At 38.8% G+C, this 18,045-nt stretch overlaps 1 protein-coding gene and 1 long non-coding RNA gene across 5 annotated transcripts in view; one reads left to right on the top strand and one right to left on the bottom strand.

Annotated features, from left to right (window-relative positions):
- Positions 1 to 18,045, top strand: part of LOC144981239 (serine/threonine-protein kinase DCLK2-like) — a 31,675-nt gene that overhangs the window by 3,608 nt on the left and 10,022 nt on the right. For 2 of the 4 annotated variants that reach the window (XM_011476661.4, XM_078951468.1), the window contains exons 2-6: positions 3,968 to 4,305; positions 14,135 to 14,237; positions 16,255 to 16,350; positions 16,556 to 16,603; positions 17,289 to 17,368. In XM_011476661.4, the coding sequence (XP_011474963.2) occupies positions 3,968 to 4,305; positions 14,135 to 14,237; positions 16,255 to 16,350; positions 16,556 to 16,603; positions 17,289 to 17,368 (665 nt within the window). The remainder of the gene's footprint in view (positions 1 to 3,967; positions 4,306 to 14,134; positions 14,238 to 16,254; positions 16,351 to 16,555; positions 16,604 to 17,288; positions 17,369 to 18,045) is intronic. The other 2 variants (XM_011476666.4, XM_011476672.4) reach the window with 2 other exon arrangements.
- Positions 103 to 487, bottom strand: LOC144993114 (uncharacterized). The gene is made up of 2 exons (XR_013657044.1): positions 347 to 487; positions 103 to 203 (listed from the first exon to the last, which is right to left on the bottom strand). It is a non-coding gene; the product is annotated as an uncharacterized LOC144993114 (long non-coding RNA).

Raw genomic sequence — 18,045 nt, 5'->3', positions numbered from 1 at the left:
GGATTTGCTACGGAGTGACGCCAGTAATGTGCCTGTTGGTATTTGTGACACAGGTAGATTCTAGTGGATCAGATTCTGTGTAAGGAGCTGAACAACCAGATGCAAGTTTTCAAAATGTTTATTGTGTCCAGTCCTATAGTGTCCGGCCTCCAGCAGTCCAAATGCTCCAGGATGATTAGAGGAGCATGCAGTCCAAACCCCATCTAATGAAAAAAAAAAAAACACACAGAACCAAATAAAACCCAGTATGAAACAGTAAAAACCCATGCAATAAAATCCACTAGAAGGGGTTCAGAAAACATCTCATCTTGGGCTGACTTGGATTTGAACTGAGAGGGTAAATTACTTATCTGAAAGAGGGGTAGGTCGCAACCACACCCCTCTGCTGTTGTTCGTCGCGTCCCCTCTCCACTTTCCAGTTCCATGGTCCACTGGTTCCACTTTGCTGTCCCTGGTCATGTGGCCGAGCCCAGACTCTACAATGTCCAATTCCTGGGGCTAGCATGCTTCAAGCACCACAACCGCTGCTGCTGCTGCAAAACACCACACGTGCAGCCTCCGTCCTGGTGCTCCAAAACACCACACGTGTGGCTCCCATCGCTGGTATTCCAACACTGCTTGTGCAGCTCTTGTGGTGCGCCTCCTTTTTCCCGCCCCAAGTCCAGCTGTTCATCCTTTTTAAAGGATCAAAACTCCAACCCACCTTGATCACACACACCTGTGACTCATCACCAGATTTGCCATGAGCATTCAAGGGCCCTTGGAGTTTTAGGTTGCACAACCAGGATCAATAAAACAAAAAAGATTTAAAAAACCAAATTGTAAAGGTAGGAAAAAAGAATCACCCCGTTACATATTCACGTTGGCGTTGGTCTTCAGTGGTTGTCATGGCTTTCTTTAAAGTTTCACACCATTTGGATTTTTGTAGGGCTTCTTCTTCCCAGTTGTAGTGTGGGATGCCTGCTCTCTTCATGTGTCGCTTTAGCACATCTTTATAGCGTAGTTTCTGTCCACCGCGGCTCCTTTTTCCTTGAGAAAGTTCTGAGTAGAATACTGCTTTGGGTAATCTGTTGTTGGGCATCCGACATACGTGCCCTGTCCATCGAAGTTGTGACGATGTTATTAGGGCATCAACGCTAACTGTGTTGGCTCGTCTCAAAACCTCAACATCTGGGATACGATCTTGCCACTTGATGTTGAGAATGAAGCGAAGATGGCGAAGCTGAAGTTGTGTTAGAGCCTTGATATGTCTGCGGTAGAGTGTGGTACACTCGATGGAGTATAGCAAACAGGGGATGACTGCGGCTGCATATACCTTCACTTTGGTACTAGTACTGATGTCATGGCAACTCCACGGTCTCTTTTGTAGTGCACCATAGGCCTTAGTGGCAGAAAGTATTCTCCGTTCCACTTAAAGATCAGCTGAGTTTGAGTTAGTTAAGGTACTGCCCAGGTAAGAAAAACTCTCTGTTGACATTGGTCTATTATTAAGCTTTAATAGACAGTAAAGTTTTATAACAACAACTGTAGCATCTTTTTAAAATAACATTATGACATTAATTACAGAGATGATGTCAACTCCCCTAAGTTACCAAGAATGAAATTGAAAGCAGTAAAAACAAAACGATTGAGAAACCAGTGTTGTCATAGGGTTATTTTAGGTAAAACTTTTTGAACACAAAAGTCGTTAGAGAATTAGCCCTATCACTTTTACAATCTACATCCAGTGTTTTGGACCCCTGTTCATCCCACCTATTTAGCAATTTTGGAGAGATCTGGCTACATTGACATTAAACATAAAACCCGTCTTACTTTATCTTTTTACTTTGAGTATCACTGCATCAATTTTTTTCCTAAATTCAGTTAATTCTATTTTTATTAATAGGTTTGTTTTACAGTTTTCTTTAATCACTCATAGCAAATTAGCTACATAAAATCTAGATTATTTAATTGATACATTACATATACTATTTGCTTTAGTAGTTTGTTTGGTGGGGTTATGAACACTGCAGTGCAGTGGATTTATCATGAAGGTCTCAGCAAACTCTTTAAAGCTGCAGGGTTGCAGAACACCAGCGTCTTGTTCTATCGCCACAGAAAGGGAGCATTACACAGGACAGCTTTTTGTCACAACTCTTTTGAGGTTTTTTTGTGTGTGAAAACTTGACATGTGCTCTCCATGACTCAAAAGATGACTGAGTCATCAGCTGTCTTTGAAGAATGATGACTCAGAAAGTCAGGAAGTTCAGCAGGACGTTAACTTTATTAGACAGTTTACATGCTGGATATGAAAAAAAACCCTCAAGATTAAGGGTCATGTTTTTGGTTTCTAGTTAGAAATCTAGCAAGAAAACGACTTTCCTTAGGGGGGAAAAATGCAGAGCAAATAGGAATAATCTGTCATGTTCCCATTCATTGTCGAATTGGAGAGCTGAATCTCAGATCTGAGAATCAAGGCTTTTGAACAATTGCTGACAGTTGTTGGCGTTTCCTTTTTTTTTTCTTTTTGACCCAACCTCATGCATCTCAGACATAGCTTTGTTCTGGAGGGGAAATATTTGTGTGGTAATGTGTTCAAGTGGAATGCTGGCAGATGAAACACAATGCTTTCTCTTGGAGAAAGGCCAGCGCAGTGGCTCAGCAGCTGAGAGGGAGAGAGGACAGAACTCTGCTGCCTTTCAATGAGCCTGTTTGTTTCCAACCAAAAGAATGTTAACTCTGTGTTGTTCAGCTGATTCCTCTGACATGTTTGTGATGCCGTGTGCGCGGGGCTGACTTGGCTTTCCGAGTAATGACTTCAGAAGTGCACCCTGCTGGTGATCTGTTTAAGCTGAATTTGAGTTCTTTCCCACATTTGTAAATTTTAGGTAGGAGATTGGATGAATTTGTCATTTTCTAAGCATAGTTATTTTTAGGATGAAGTGAATTAAAAGGGGATGACCTAGCAAACATATGTTTGCTTCAACTTGTTATTTTTTTTATTTTCAACTTGTTATTTGTAATTAATTCTATATACCACACCAATGAAAATTGTGTTTTTGGTCTTTTTGACATGTTCTTGTTGCATTTTTCTCATGATGGAGGACATAAATTAAGCTTGAAATTGCATTTCCCTGTATTTTTTATTTTATTCAAATTGCTGTGAATGTGGAGCAGGCAAAAAAAATTCGGTTGGGGAAAAAGAGCTTTTTTTATGACAGAGGATGTGCTGGGCAGGCAAAAAGGACCCTGCTCTGCTCCACTCTGATGGATCCAATTTTATTTGGAACCATAAGATCCATGCATGTCTTTGTTTTCCTTGTCTGAGCTGGCATATGGCTCAAAACTGTCCTGCTGCAGCAGGGGCTGTTAGCTAGTGGGAGAGCATGTAAGCAGAGAGCGTTCAGCGCTGTGGAGGCTTCTGAAATGGGGGCAGGAATCCACCACACCAACAGTCCAGCCCACAACTCTGAGGCAAATTTCTAATAAACTACTGCTCCTCTGCAAAGAACTATGTGCTAGTAAACAACACAAATTTTTTGATTTTGGGCTAAGAACAGCATAGTCATAATTAAAAGACCACTGGGAACAATTTGACAATAGATCAAAAGTAACTCAGAGAAACCAGGAGAATCATCAAACTGAGACCCAAGGGGCCACCTTGTTTTTAAATGTCCCTCACCTCACCAATGCTCATAACCTGGAGAAGGTGGAATAAAAGGCTACAAGGCCAGGAGTAGTGGGAAAGAAGCAGGAAGATGACATTTAAATCCTGGACTTAGTCTCCCTACGATGCTGCTTGCTTCTCTTTACTTAAATGTCATGGTTTTGTAGAGCATTAGCAGTTTTTTTGTCCATCCACTTTACGAACCAGTTATATCCCTTATAGGGTCATGGGGTTGCTGGAGCCTATTCCAGTTACTGTTGAGCAAACCTTGGACGGGTCGCCAGGCTAATGCAGGGATTCCAATCTCATGTATCTCTGCAGGTGAGAGCTATGTCTGCGCCTCCAACGAACCCTTTCGGCGTGTAGATTACTCCAGGAATGTAAACCCCAACTGGTCCTTGGGCAGCAAGTCCACCACATCCCGTTCTCTGTCCTCACTCATCCCGCTGAGGACTGAGCCATTGCGGGAATCAAAGGATTTCATCAAACCCAAGCTGGTCACAGTCATCCGCAGTGGTGTGAAACCCCGCAAAGCAGTCCGGATTCTGCTCAACAAGAAAACGGCTCACTCCCTCGAGCAGGTTCTCGCCGACATCACCGATGCCATCAAGCTGGACTCTGGAGCTGTGAGAAGGCTGTACACGCTAGAAGGCAAGCAGGTGAGTCTACTGGAAACTTGGCTTTTAACTTTTTAAGCATATGAAGCATTACACATATCTGTAGATGGCCCGATAAGCTTTCAAACTTCGAAAATATAAATCTTGATGCTCTGCATGTTTCTGTTCTACCCCGACTCAAGTAATGTTTCTGATTTTCCATGTTTTGGTGCAATAACCAAGTATCCAGTTTCTACAAAACACCCCTCTGAGGCTGAGTTTCCTGTGTCGCACAGCCACAAACATATGCAGACATTCACAGTAAAGAAGAAAAATCCTTCCCTCAGCAGCAGTAAACCATCTGCTCCTTAAAATTAAATCAGAGCCCCCAGCCACCTGGCCTTCAGACGCTTCCGCCCCTCCCTCTGCGCTCACACAGTCGGATACAGACACACATGCAAGGTTAAAACCAGTAAGATGCTGGGCACCATCACATCATCTGAGCTTTGAGCTGGGAGAAGGCTTTACAGTGCAGCTGTCAGCTGTGGCAGACTGGAATGACTGACACGAATGTGTTTGAAAATCCTGATAATATTTTTAATTCAATAAAAACCAGCCAATAAAACAAAATGCAATTGCAATTAAGGTTTTGAATGTATAATTCATGGCCTTTTATTTTTACATGTATTATACTTGTTTTGTTGTTTTACTTCATGGAGTTAATCTTGTAATGAACTAAATGGGCTCTATAGTATTTTCTTACTTTTGTGTGTCTGTTTTCCTTCCTATGACATTGAAGATCAATTGGGTGGTGGTGTTGTTACAGAAGTGTGTTTGTGTGTATAAATGTGCTTGCACAAAACGCCTCTGTCCGCTCCCCCTTCCTCTCTTTGAATAAGGGCTGCTTTTCAGACTGACCGTCATTTGTACATCTTGTTTATCAGGGCCAGCACATTCAGCTGCTGCTTTTCCGAGGAACCCTATTTTACATCTCAAAGCTGTCCAGGAAAAGAAAAACAAACTTGTATAACTCGTAAAATCAATCATTTAGAAAAAAAATTCTGCCATTTCATTTCTTTTGTTGTTGTTTTTTGCTCATTGGCTAGAAAAATCTTTGACACAAATTTCAGGGATGAAACAAAATTTTAAAAATAAGATGACATGTACCAGTGCTGGTATCACAGAATGAAGCACAGAACTTTTACCAGTCGTATGTTCTATTCATCTAATTTACTACCCTATTTCTAGCTTTTCTCGGATAAATGGCTTCATTGGTCGTTTGAGTTGGGAAAACCAACTGAAATGGATAAAAAGCTTTCAAATTTCAGTAAAGATGGAAACTTGTATGTTTTTAAGAGTCAAAGGAAACGTCGATGTTGATTTTGTATACAAAAAAAACCTGTTTGGAATAGTCTCTTTATAGTTGCTTAGACAAAACCAGATGATCAAATCTTTCACCAACTTTGTCTTCAGGCCAATGTAAACCTCACATGAGGAAAAGCTTTAGCAAGCTCCACTGGTTCAACCAATCAATTGATGCTTTTTTATAAAGTGACTATCTATTTTTTTAACTAGCTGTTGAAATGAACACATAGAGAAAATGATTCCACATTTGGTACTACAAAGTTCGAAGCCAAATTTAAAGCCAATTTTTATGTGGATTAATAAAAGTAGTGAGCGTGTCTAAGTTTCAACAGTTTATATTATAGTGTAAATTGCATTAGTTTTAATTCCCCTTTTAGTGCCAAAAATCACATAAGAAAAGTCTCACTTAGTTGTTTTAATGTATTAGGAATAGGTTTAATTAATAAGTAATAACCTACAGAAATCCATCAGGTATTATCATAGCGCACAAACATGTCATCTGGCATCTTAAAAATGAGTACACGTATTATTATATAAGTGTAATTGTTCCAAGAAAGGACTCAAACCAAGAAGGAATTTTATATTCCATTATATCTCTGTTGATGGAAAGCTGCTGGTCCTGCCTATACATGTGTCTTATATCTGAGGGGACAGAACTGTCCTATGCAATTCATATTTACATTCTGGATTTTACAAAAAGTTGTAAGTTTCATACTTGGGTAAATAAGGGCCATACTGGAATTTGCGGATGGAAATTTACAACGTGCTGGAATTGGTCTGCCTTTCACAATCCTTTTCACTTGGTTGATGTTATCAGAATGACAGTCTGCCCATTAACCAAAGGCTGGAAACAGACTCGGGTCACTTGAACTGCAGGACTAAAAAGCTTGTCTGTCTGGAACCCTGAAAGGCCTTTTGAGGACACAGCAACAGAACAACAGAGACAAAATGAGACACTTTATTAACTGTGGGTTAATGTATTGTTTACTTTTGTCATTCCTGCACATGACATTGATGTGTGCTTTATAATAAACTTAAGATGCTTTTATTTTTATACTCCTTGTTAAAGCGGTTATGCTGTTTAAAGAGAGTTCACTGATGGAGTTACTTAGCTTTTCGATAGTTTTTCATTTAATTATTTTGTCTTGTTTTTGTTTTGATGCTTGTTGGTTTTATGTGAGTCCTACAAGAAAATGTTAAAGAATGCAACCATGAAAGGCCACAATCCAGTGTTTTCGTGTGCGGGTAAATGCGTGTTGAGTCAGGAAGTCATCCAATGTTAGACCAAACCCAAATCACATATTTTACTACCAGATCAGTTGTGGTTCGGAATAGCAACGACAACCAGCAGTGCTGTTGACCCACATGATGCTGATGAAAGACAAAAAAAGGAAAGGTGAGAGAGAGTTGGAGCTTTGAATGTAGAGAATTGACCAACGTGACGAAAAGAAGAAAGGTGGATGGTCTTAGATTTCAACAGACCAGATGAAAAGAGAGGAAGGTTTATTAATTAAGGGTCGGTCCAAGCTGTTTTAACATGGTGTTGATTAGGGCTGCACGATATGAAAAAACTTGTGATATTTGAGATCAATATTGCGATAACGGTATAATTTGCGCTATATAAACAAATAACAAAATAACCAAAAACATTTCATTGCAACAGTTTAAAAATTATACTCCAAATTACCCTCGTCGACATAGGAGACAAACATCTAACATAATAGGCCTCCATCCGATTGGTCAACAAGGTGAAAGCGTCCATCCGATTGGTCAAATGCATAAAGGGATTTATTTGATTAGTTAAATGCTTCAAGCTGACATAAGGTTGTATTAACATATTTAAGGTTTACGATTTATTGCAATTTTCGCTGTCTTTTGGGATATGTATATTGTGGAGCTGGATATTGCGATAACTATAAATTTGCGGTATATTGTGCAGGCCTAGTGTTGATGAAAAGATGAACAGAATAGGAGCGATCCTGAAGGAAGGGTTTTGATGAGTGTAGACAGACAGCATACAATGGTAGTGTGTAGGATGACTCTGGTATTGAGTAAGATGAAGAGGAGAATGGCAAAGCAGACGACCTAGTGGTGAATGCTGAACAAGGAAGAGGACTGTCTGGCTTTTAGGGAGGAGTTGAAATAGGCTTTGGGAGAGCATTTGTCACATCGAATCAATCTTTATTTATATAGCTATTATCAAACTTAACATAACACTAAGTGCTGTACACCAAAAAAATTATATAAAAACAAGCACTATAATTCAAACATAGAGCCCACCCCCCTCTGCTAGACCCACGCTCCCCCACCTAACTAATGGAGATATACATCTGGAAACAGGTTCTTCCAGATGACTGGACAGCAATAGCTGAAGTGATCAGAGTGGTTGTTGTGAGGAAGGTACTTTCTGTGTCATCTGGAATAAGGAAAGCAGATAAGTAGACTTGTTGAAATATTGTATCTCTCTGTACACAAGTAGAGAGATACGATACAAGATGAGGGTGGAGGTGGCAAAAGCCACACAAAGGGCACATGTGGTCTTGTATTACAGGTAGATCAAAAAGGAGGTAGAGGTAGATTTGTACAGGTTGGCAAAGCAGTGGAATGGAGATGGAAGGATGTGGTTGGGTGATCAAGTGTTGGCAGGTTCTACAAGTTATGATGGAAGGGGAAGTTTGAAGAGCTGATGAATGAAGGAAATGTTGGACAGCAACAGATTAGCAGAGGAAGCTGTTGAAGACATGCAGAGTTGTGGCAACTACAACGGAATTAAGCTACTGAGTCACTCTAAGTTATGGGAAAAAGTAGTAGTAGAGGGTAAAGTGAGGTCAGAACTAAGCATCTGTGAGCAACAATATAGTTCCATTGCCACAGGTCAAATGTTTGCTTTGAGAATCCTTCTGGAGAAGGTCAGAAGGAGATGCATTGTGTCTTTGTAGATCTAAAAAAAAGTTTGACACAATTTTGAGGGAAGAGCATTTTAGAGGGGAGTGAAGGTAAGAAGATTGAGATGGTTTGGATATGTTAAGGGGAGGGACAATGATTATGCTGGTAAAAAGATGAAGTTTGAGCTACCAGGAAAAAGATTTATAAGAGGACCAAAGAGGAAGTTCATGGATATGTAGTGAAAGAGAATATGAGGGTGGTTGGTGTGAGCGAAGAGAATGTAGAGGATATCATTAAATGGAGTCAATCAACTCACCGTGGCAGCTTCTATAGGGAACAGGCAAAAGACAAAAAGAAGATAAGAAGATTTTAAAAGACAGATGCATTTATTGTTCCTTCATTGGCTTTGTGTGTATAACAAAATGTGTTGGTCTCTACCACCGTAAAGTGGTGGTAGAGGTGGTATTTCCTCTTTTAATTCCATGAACATGACCATTGTTTTGTATAAATCAGGGCTGCTGCTTCGGATGATGATCACAGATAAGTGGGTTGAGGATGTTGACAAGAGTGACACTGATGCACTAAGGCGCCAGTGTCACAAACTCTTAATGATGACTGCCTCCTAGCCCCAATACTCCAAACCAGCTCAGTGTAACGCTATGTGCGTGAACGGGTTGTTCAGTTTCATTGTGTTTTGCCCCAAGTTTCATAAAGCCCACTCACCTTGTTGTCAGTGTAAAGTTCAGGATGCCTTCTCATTTGCATGTTTTTTTTAGCAAGCTAATGACGCATACAGAAAAGAACCTTAAATCAAGGCCAGACGCGGGCCTCATCTGCTTGTCAGGCTCGAGCTGTTTCCAGTGTGAAGTCTGGCTGAAATGCCAACATTTAGGTCAACAGCCATGAAATTTGCATGCCCACCTATTGTTCTGTTCTGTCATTAGTATACGGCACCATCTGACACCAGTGCAGTGATACCATCCAAGAGTCGCGTCCCCATTTGGTCTTTAGCTGTACCCTGTTGTCCATTTTGGACTTTTATTTTATGGTCAAATTTTCTTCTGAAAAAATACATAAAACCATAACATTTAAAGAATAATTGCTTGTTTGTGTATTTCTTTGTTTGACTCAATTCTGCTTTGTGCTTAAAATTGTACAAACGACAGATCAATATTTTGTGTTTCAGCTCTCTTTGCCTCACTAAAATGGCACAAAACTGCATTAAAAAAGCTTTTGCTAACAATAATGTAAATATAAAATTACTTCACCAAGAATTACAAAACATAAAATGTGAAGGCGGAATGGAAAAAACAAACAATCTTTCCTTATAAAAGTGTGTTTGTAAAGTTTGGATAGAGAAATGATATTTTGAAGTTGGTACATACTTGTCCTATAAGTGATCTCTCATTATTATATATATTGATGTAATTCAGTGTAACAAAAACCTGGCAGTCCCCCAGAGATCCCCAGACAGACTGCAGCCCCCCCCCAGGACTAAAGGGGGGGTAGTGGAAGTGCATCTATTGTGTTGGGTGTTCTCAACCGCCTGTTTTCAGAGTTCACTCTGGGTCATCTTTCAAATGCATTCTGACCTCAGCTCGATGACGTGTATTTCATTTTGTCACTGGTACAATAAATACTCCTTCAAGAAGATTTCTTTTCTATAAAATGTTCAAAGACATCTAAAATAAATTTAATTCTCAAAAACATTAAATTCTTGGTGAGATTTTAAAAATGCATTAAAAAACACCTGAGTAGTGAGCACTAAGCCAGCAGAATAAATAAAAAATGTATCTACATCTCAACCAGTTTTGTTGCGCGTGCCTGCAGTTTACCGCTCTAATCCAGAGGCTTTTAACTGTCTCAGGGACCTGCTTCTGTCTGAGTGAGAGTTCAGTATTAATTGCCAGGTTGGCTTTAGCTCCCGCTCTGGCATACTAAAAAGGCATCTTGCTCTCTATTTATTCTTAGTAAGCCATGATCTATCTGAGACCTTAAGCTTTTAGTTCTTGTGCGAATTTGTTTGACTCCAAGTCAAAAGGAGGGTTTTGGAGGTCATTTCTTTAGTGCTATAAACTCTCATTTATAATGTGCAGTACTTGTAGTTATAGCTTCACACTAACCTTCTTTGGAAACAAAGATGGGAGGTCTCAAAATATTAGATTAGATGTAAGTTTTTTCAAAACCGCTGTCTGTTTTTGTTAAACAAACTGTCTGAGTTTGCAGTTCTGTTAGCAAGCTCTGCTTGGCAGAAAGTATGCACAGCTGCAGAGAGGACACAGATGAGAAAAAGAGAAGGTCAGACATCCAAGAGGACAGAGAGCATCTCATTATTGGGGTTTTGTGCTGTAAAAAAATACCAAAGCAATGGAGAGGCCTGCAAAATGCTTCCCTGATGGATCAAGTTGAGGCCTGCTGTGATCAGTAAATGTGTTCAGGAGTTTGTTCTAGTAGCACAGGCTTATAAAAATGCCATGTTTGGACTTTTCATTCATGTCACACATGAAGCCTGCCAGTTTAAGAGTTTTATGAAGACTCAGCAGGGTTCAAACATCCACATTTGGATGCTGCTGCTGACTTTGGAGTTTGAATGAAAGACTGATGCAGAATTAAGTAGAATTTGATGACATAACAAATGGTGATTTTTTTTCTTTTCCCCCATCAATCTTGTTTCAGCCCTTTTATGCCTGCAGGTAATTTAAGTAAATGACTCGGTAAACCTACATCACTTCATATTAATTTTATTATTCTTGTCTTTATGCATCATATGAATTTGATCTGAAAATATCTTTAGCAAAACAAACAATGACATTGGTGTTGAAGTTGATCAGGGAAAGGTCTATAAAAAAATACTAAAATAAACTAAATTAAATTAACTTTTTAAAACTTTTTTTGTGCAATGGAACCATCCTGGATGAATTAAATATGTATTTATGATACGATATTGGAAGGGAGTTTCACATTTGACATTTGTGTCAAAACTGATCTGTGTCCGATAATGGAACAAAGGGGGGTCAGAGGAGGGGGGTCAACCAATCAGAGTGCTCCATTATCAGACACAGATCAGTTTTGACACAAATGTCTCGCAAGGATTGTGTTAAAAGTCCGAGCCCAGTTATAGCGCGCTCGTGATTCGCAGCAGCAGATTCCCACAATTGTAATCACCAATTTGAGTTTTGTAACTAAATGAACACATGCAAATGGTTATTTGTCAGTTGTGATTTTATCTGTCAAACTTTACAGCTGAAGATTTTAACACACATGCAGATTTTGGGTGAGCAAGTTTTCACATTCTACTTACATTCTCTCTCACATAAAAATCTACAAGCTCGTCCATTTAGACCCATTTTTTACCTTCATAGTATCTGCCCACTTCTGTAATAATTGTGATCTGCTTTCCACTAGTGAGAAGTGGAACAACTGCAGCAAATAGTCGTGTGACACATTTTGTTGTGCTGCCTGTGGTAGCAGAAGCTGGGAAGGGTCCAAGTAAAGATTTTGATGCTCCATCAACTCAGGTTTTAGAGAAAGGATTAAAATCTGAGTGAAACATGGATTAGCACTGATGTGGCCTCACTCTTCATCAGTTACAGGCATGTGGGGAGTTTATTAATGACATTTACTTTCATTTATAAGAGATCTTCACACTAGAGTTAAGGTAAAGGCATCTTGGATCACTAATGTACAAAGACTTTAGACCGGAGATGTTTATACAGCTATAGTGTTTGACAAAAAGCTTGACATTTAAACTCTGCATCAGATAAAATTGGCTTTTAGACTACAATAACAATGTATTATTGTACAGAGTTTATTTATTTTTTAATAAAAGCTATTTTTATTAGATAGAATTTGATTCAATGTGGGAATGAAAGACTTGTCCAATGACATAATGACTATTTAGTCTAAGAGTTGAGCTACACACTAATCAACTAGCTGCTAAACATACAAAGTTACCGCACCAAACCTTCTCAAGGCACTCAAACATTAAGCAGTTCAGTACACAGGAAAAGAAACATGAAGCTTCCATTTAAAGTCAAATGATTATAACTATTGGAGTGTAGAAATGTGTGCAAATTCTGGTCAGTAACACCTTTGTTTTGAGATATGCTCTCTCTGCCACAAACAGTACTTTATGATATCAATGTGATGTGGTGAAACACGACCCAAACCAAATATGTTCAAGTCATGTTTTTACTAAGTCTCAAATCTCAGTTCAGCTTCCAAGTCTTTTGAAGAGTCAAGTGTCAGGTTATTGCAGGTCAAAATGTTCGTCGTGTCTTTCTGTGACCCAATATTCCACCAAGAGGCTGTAACAGAAAGGTTGGGGATCCACCCAACGCCAGTGTACTCTGACTGCAGCATCATCGTGGCTGGTGTTGTCACAAGAGGACAATGCTCACCTCAGCAGTCTCCTGTACTGCTGTCTCACTGTCATTAATCAAATAGCCAGAAAGCTTGACCTCCCCCAGCCTGCTGAGAGGAGGCAACATTTAAGGACGATATCCTTGTTGGTAGGATCAGAACGCCACAGAATGCACTATGTGAGCACAAAAAGTGAAGTGGGAAAATGGACTTATCTCTCACATGACTTGCTCCAGTAGTTCAAACTTTTAATGGAAAAAATTGGAGATACGTGGTTTTTTTGTTATATTTAGCGATTGTCATTTTCTCAGGAAAGCGACTCATTTGCTGTTTATCAAGCAAATGGCGAGCACACATTGTCTGTCTGTCCTTTGAGTCCACACTTGTCACACTTCACTCCTGCTTCCTCTATAAATGTGTGTAAATCATTTGTGGTGTGAAGACTTTTAGAGAAAACTATTGTTGTAATATTGGGCTTTATCAATAAAATTCAATAAATTGCCTTAACTAATATTCATCCTCTGTCCTCTGCTGACCATGGCTTGATTGAATTTTGAATGTACCTATTTGAAAGACAAGCTCCTCTGCGATGTGCACAAGATAAGACACGGCTGCCCTCCTGCATGTCCAACTATAGCACAGAGGGTGTGTGTTTTAGGGTGACAGCTCAGTCTGCAGGGATGGTGAGTGGGTTTAATCATTGTGAAGAGCTGGAGACAAGTATCTGTAACAGAAGCAGAAAGCAGGTTTTTCAAAGTGGGACTTGGAGAATATATCGCGTACAAACAAGCTGGTGAAATGTCTGCATCGATCATATCCTAGTGTGTTAAAACATGTATTGATTATAGCAAAAAAAGTCTTACTAGGTCTTGGTGGACATCTGCTGACAGAAGAAATTTGTGTTTACATGTACAGCAGTAATCTGATTTCCAATGTCTTCTCCACCACCTCGCAGTAAAATCAGGTACCGGTAATTTTTCATAAAGCTGCTCCTCTCTGCCAAAAACAGTCCTCAGCTCGGTCACTCAAATGATATCCTGAAGAAAACCAGGTGAAGGACTGCTACTGCACTCCAGTTTCTTTTGTGCACAATTCCAGTGGGGAATCAGGTTTTCCTAATCTGCCCTATCATCTGTCTTCCTGTTTTACATGTTGTTTAAGGAGCCAAGTTACTTGAGTAATCCGATTACTTAAGCAGATGTAAATGTCTTTTTCCACCAATCGTCCAGCCCCTTCTCTATACATGCCCACGTTAAAACCAGCTTTTCTTTTCATCTAGATTACCAGCTTGCAGGACTTCTTTGGTGAAGATGATGTGTTCATAGCGTGTGGTCCAGAGAAGTATCGCTATGCACAGGACGACTTTGTGCTGGATCACGGTGGTAAGATGGCCACATGTTTAGACTGTTCCTGAAACTTTTCAGCTTTTCTAGAGTACAACTGAGTTTTAGGGCCGCCCAAAAAAATCAAGCAGTAAAATTACGAGATTTAAAACAAAAACTCGTACATTTACGAGATTAAAGTCAAAGTGAGCATTAGTGAACGCCACGCAACAGCAGAGCAGACGGCTAAACTTAGTCGAACAGGTGAGCTGAATGTTTATTGATAACGTTCCAAACTTTTAATAATGTTTAATTCCTGGATGGGTGGCTTGCAGGATCTCTGCAGCTTGTTGATGAAGACATCGGAATGCCTGCTGCTGTCCACTTAAATTCCTGTATTCCTCCTCCAAAGACAAGATCTCTAAGTCTGTGTGATGCTTCTGTCTGAGAAAGCGCAGTTTTTGACATTTTCAACGTTCTAATGTTAATATAACAGACTTTTTTCATTCATCTTTGTTATATGTTAAAACGGGCCGTTTCATATGGAAGAGGGGGCGTATATAACACTGTTTACCTTCTGCAGTGTTGATCTGTGCATGACAGGTTCATGACCTAATAAGACAAATGGACTTCTGGGTATGTGAATGAAAAGGAAAATAAAGTTGCGGTCCTTTTTACCCAAACGTGTCTCTGAGCTCCTTATATTACATATGAAACTCAGCTTCACTGACACCGAACCACAGAATGCCGGCTAAACTGACAATAATCTGATTTTGAGTCGTCAAAAGGTTCAGAATTTCCTTTTTTTTTAAACCTATCTTTTTTTAAAGCTTTACAAAATGCTACACATCTTTCATCTTAAAGCAAAAATCTGATAAACAGGCAACTCTGCTGTAGTGGGTTAAATCTATTTCGACTTCAATTTTGACATTTTGACTTTTTTTCCTGTGTAAGAAATTTTTTTTTTTAAATTATCCAGATTTTTTTTTCTCACCGTGTCTCTAAAACTCTGTCGTACTTGAGTTTTCATTTATGCAAAAAAAAAATAAAAATCTTACATTTGAATGTCAGTATCTTGATAGAGTGAGATTTTTTGTTGTTCTGCATTTGCATGTTACAAGTTTGGGAGAGCAAAAGCAGGTTGTGACCTCTTTTGAAAGCAGATTCACTTAATGTTCAGAAATAACTGTCATGAGGGAGAGAAGGGTGGTTTATTGCTGTCACAAGTTTAAGTGTTGACCCCCTGCTCAACATTTGTGTTTGAGCGCCTTCGTTTACAAGTACCAGAGAAGAATTTAAGAGGACTTACTGTTAATTTACACACATGATGGCAGGTGGCAAGTCGCTCGTGTTCAGAGCTGGTTTGGAGCTTTTGTCCCACTTACAACCCATGTGCTCCATTTAAGAGAACTAGGTCTTTGACGGAACTAAAAAAAACACTCTCTTTCTACTTTGAGAGCAAAAGTAGCACCTTCTTCTCTAAAATAAAACCATGGCACTTGAGACAAAACTAATTTAGATACTGAATCAATCCATTGCAAAATTCAAAAGTACAATAACCAGGTTCAAAAATATTTTTCGTGTAGTTTAACATAATAAACTGGTTTGACTTAATAATTTGAATTCCACTAATTCTAAACAACTTATTTACAATTATTTGCAAACTATTTCCCTCTAAAAGTTTTCTTAGATGCAAACTATTCCACTGTGAACATAGCGTGTAAACGTTATTTTTTTTTATTACACAATTGGGGACAGTGTGAAGGTTGGTGTCTTGCCAAAGGACACAATAGCTGTCTAGCCTGGGATTTGATTCCCTGGATGATTAACAGACAGGCTGTTCAACCTAGTGAGTCCCTGCCTCCCACTTTCACCGACATCATGTCACGTCACATTAAAAACTTAATTGCTAATTTGGGCCAGAAACCAGGACCTCCTGCATGATAAAAAACTTATTTGATCACATGATGCCAAAGCATGTACTGGTATATTCCAAAAAGCAGTTGCTATGGTGAATTAAGTTGCCATTTTAGCTTAGGAAGTTAACAGTGATGCTGCTGCTGATTTTTTTCTGCAGAATGCAGGGTGCTAAAGTCATCTTACAGCCGCTCTACTACGCCAAACCGAACTAAGAGTCCCAGACTCTCCCGACGCAGCAAATCTCCAGCTTCTAGTAAGTTATTATTCTGGAAAAAAAGCTGCCTGTAATTACATCACAATGCAATTTATATGAAACTCCCTAAGTGGTAAATCTGGTGACATTTTAAAACACAAGATACATGAAAAAGCATGACAAGTTTTAAGTATGCAAATTTTAATGTATGTTTTAGATTCTATTTTTGTTGTTTGTTATTCTTTTTTCTATCCAATAACTATAGCAAGACAACCTCTCTACTCCTCAGCTAATCGGTCTTCGTTAAAGTCTGGTAAGACCAAAAAAACTGTCCCTTTCTGACCTTAGTCATTAATTACTGTTGAAATTGCTGAATTGCTTTTCGGGCATCAAAGTTTGCTCCAAATACAGACTCAACTGTCTTTATTTATTTTAGCTTATTTATGGCTATTTTTGGCTATTTAGAGTTCTTAAATTTCAGAAGCTGTGTGTGTATGTTTGTGTGTAAATTTGTGTACATGTATCTATGTATATGTATATTTATGTGTATTTACAGTACAGACCGAAAGTTTGGACACACCTTTACATTCAAAGAGTTTTCTTTATTTTCACGACTAAGAAAGGTGTAGATTCACACTGAAGCCATCAAAATTGTGAATTAACACATGTGGAATTATATACATAACAAAAAAGTGTTCTTCTTTGCACACTCTTGGCATACAATATGACATATTTTCAAAGTTCTGAGGCTTTCAGTGTGAATCTACAATTTCCATAGTCATGAAAATAAAGAAAACTCTTTGAATGTGAAGGTGTGTCCAAACATTTGGTCTGTACTGTGTGTATATATATATATCAATATTTATATGTTTAAAATGACTGCAAAGTTTGTCTTAATAGGAAGTATTACCTTTCTTCTTGATAATTTTATATGAAACTTAAGTATATGCTACATTCTTATTTTGTATTTAATAAATCATTTCCTGTCAATTATGCAGTAAATGGGATCTCAGCTCCAAGATCTACCAAATCATCCACTCCGTCTCCCACCAGCCCTCAAAGTAACCTGAGCCTAAAAGTAAGGCGATAAATCAAATGTACCATAGTTGTTCTGGCACAGATATGGTTCTGATATAGTTATGTATCAATGAAAGAACTTTAGTTTAGGATAGTTTTATGACACTTTCAGAAAAAGAGAAGTCATTGTTGCAGAAAGAGGTCCTGGGACTTTCATCGCCCCATAAGACAAATGAATTATTTTGAAGTCAAGAAATCCCGTTAGCAGTCTCGTTGTAAAGGAGGGCGTGAGGCAACAGTGCATGACCCACTTGCTATAAAAAAAAGCAAAATCAATCTCAAGGGACTTTATCAGGCCACTGTCAGACCTACTCCCTGTGCAGCCATGAATATTTGGTGGTGAGAGACATAAATCTGATTAATATTTTCTGTCCTGTCTAACAAATACAAACAAGAATTTCTCAGATATCTTCTCCAGTTAGCGGTTAAACTCTAAAATGAATTGTGTATTTGTTGTTTTGTATCTCATGAAGGACATCTTTGCCTTTTGCCTGTACATGACAAAAAGAGGTTACTAAATTACTAAGGTTTAAGAAAACAAAGGAATGATAAAACATAAGAATGCAGCTTAAGCAAACCGATCAGAAAGTCGTTAGAGGACAAAGTCGGTCTGTGAATCTAGACCAAAAAAATGACCTGGAAAGACTCATATTTGGACAAAAGAAATACAAGATGAAT

Source organism: Oryzias latipes, chromosome 1 (genome assembly GCF_053564925.1).
Source record: "Oryzias latipes strain Hd-rR chromosome 1, Olatipes_Hd-rR_3.1".
In the NCBI taxonomy this organism is placed as follows: domain Eukaryota; kingdom Metazoa; phylum Chordata; class Actinopteri; order Beloniformes; family Adrianichthyidae; genus Oryzias; species Oryzias latipes.
Note: the sequence above shows the minus strand (reverse complement) of the source record. Positions and strands in the feature narration are given on the sequence as shown.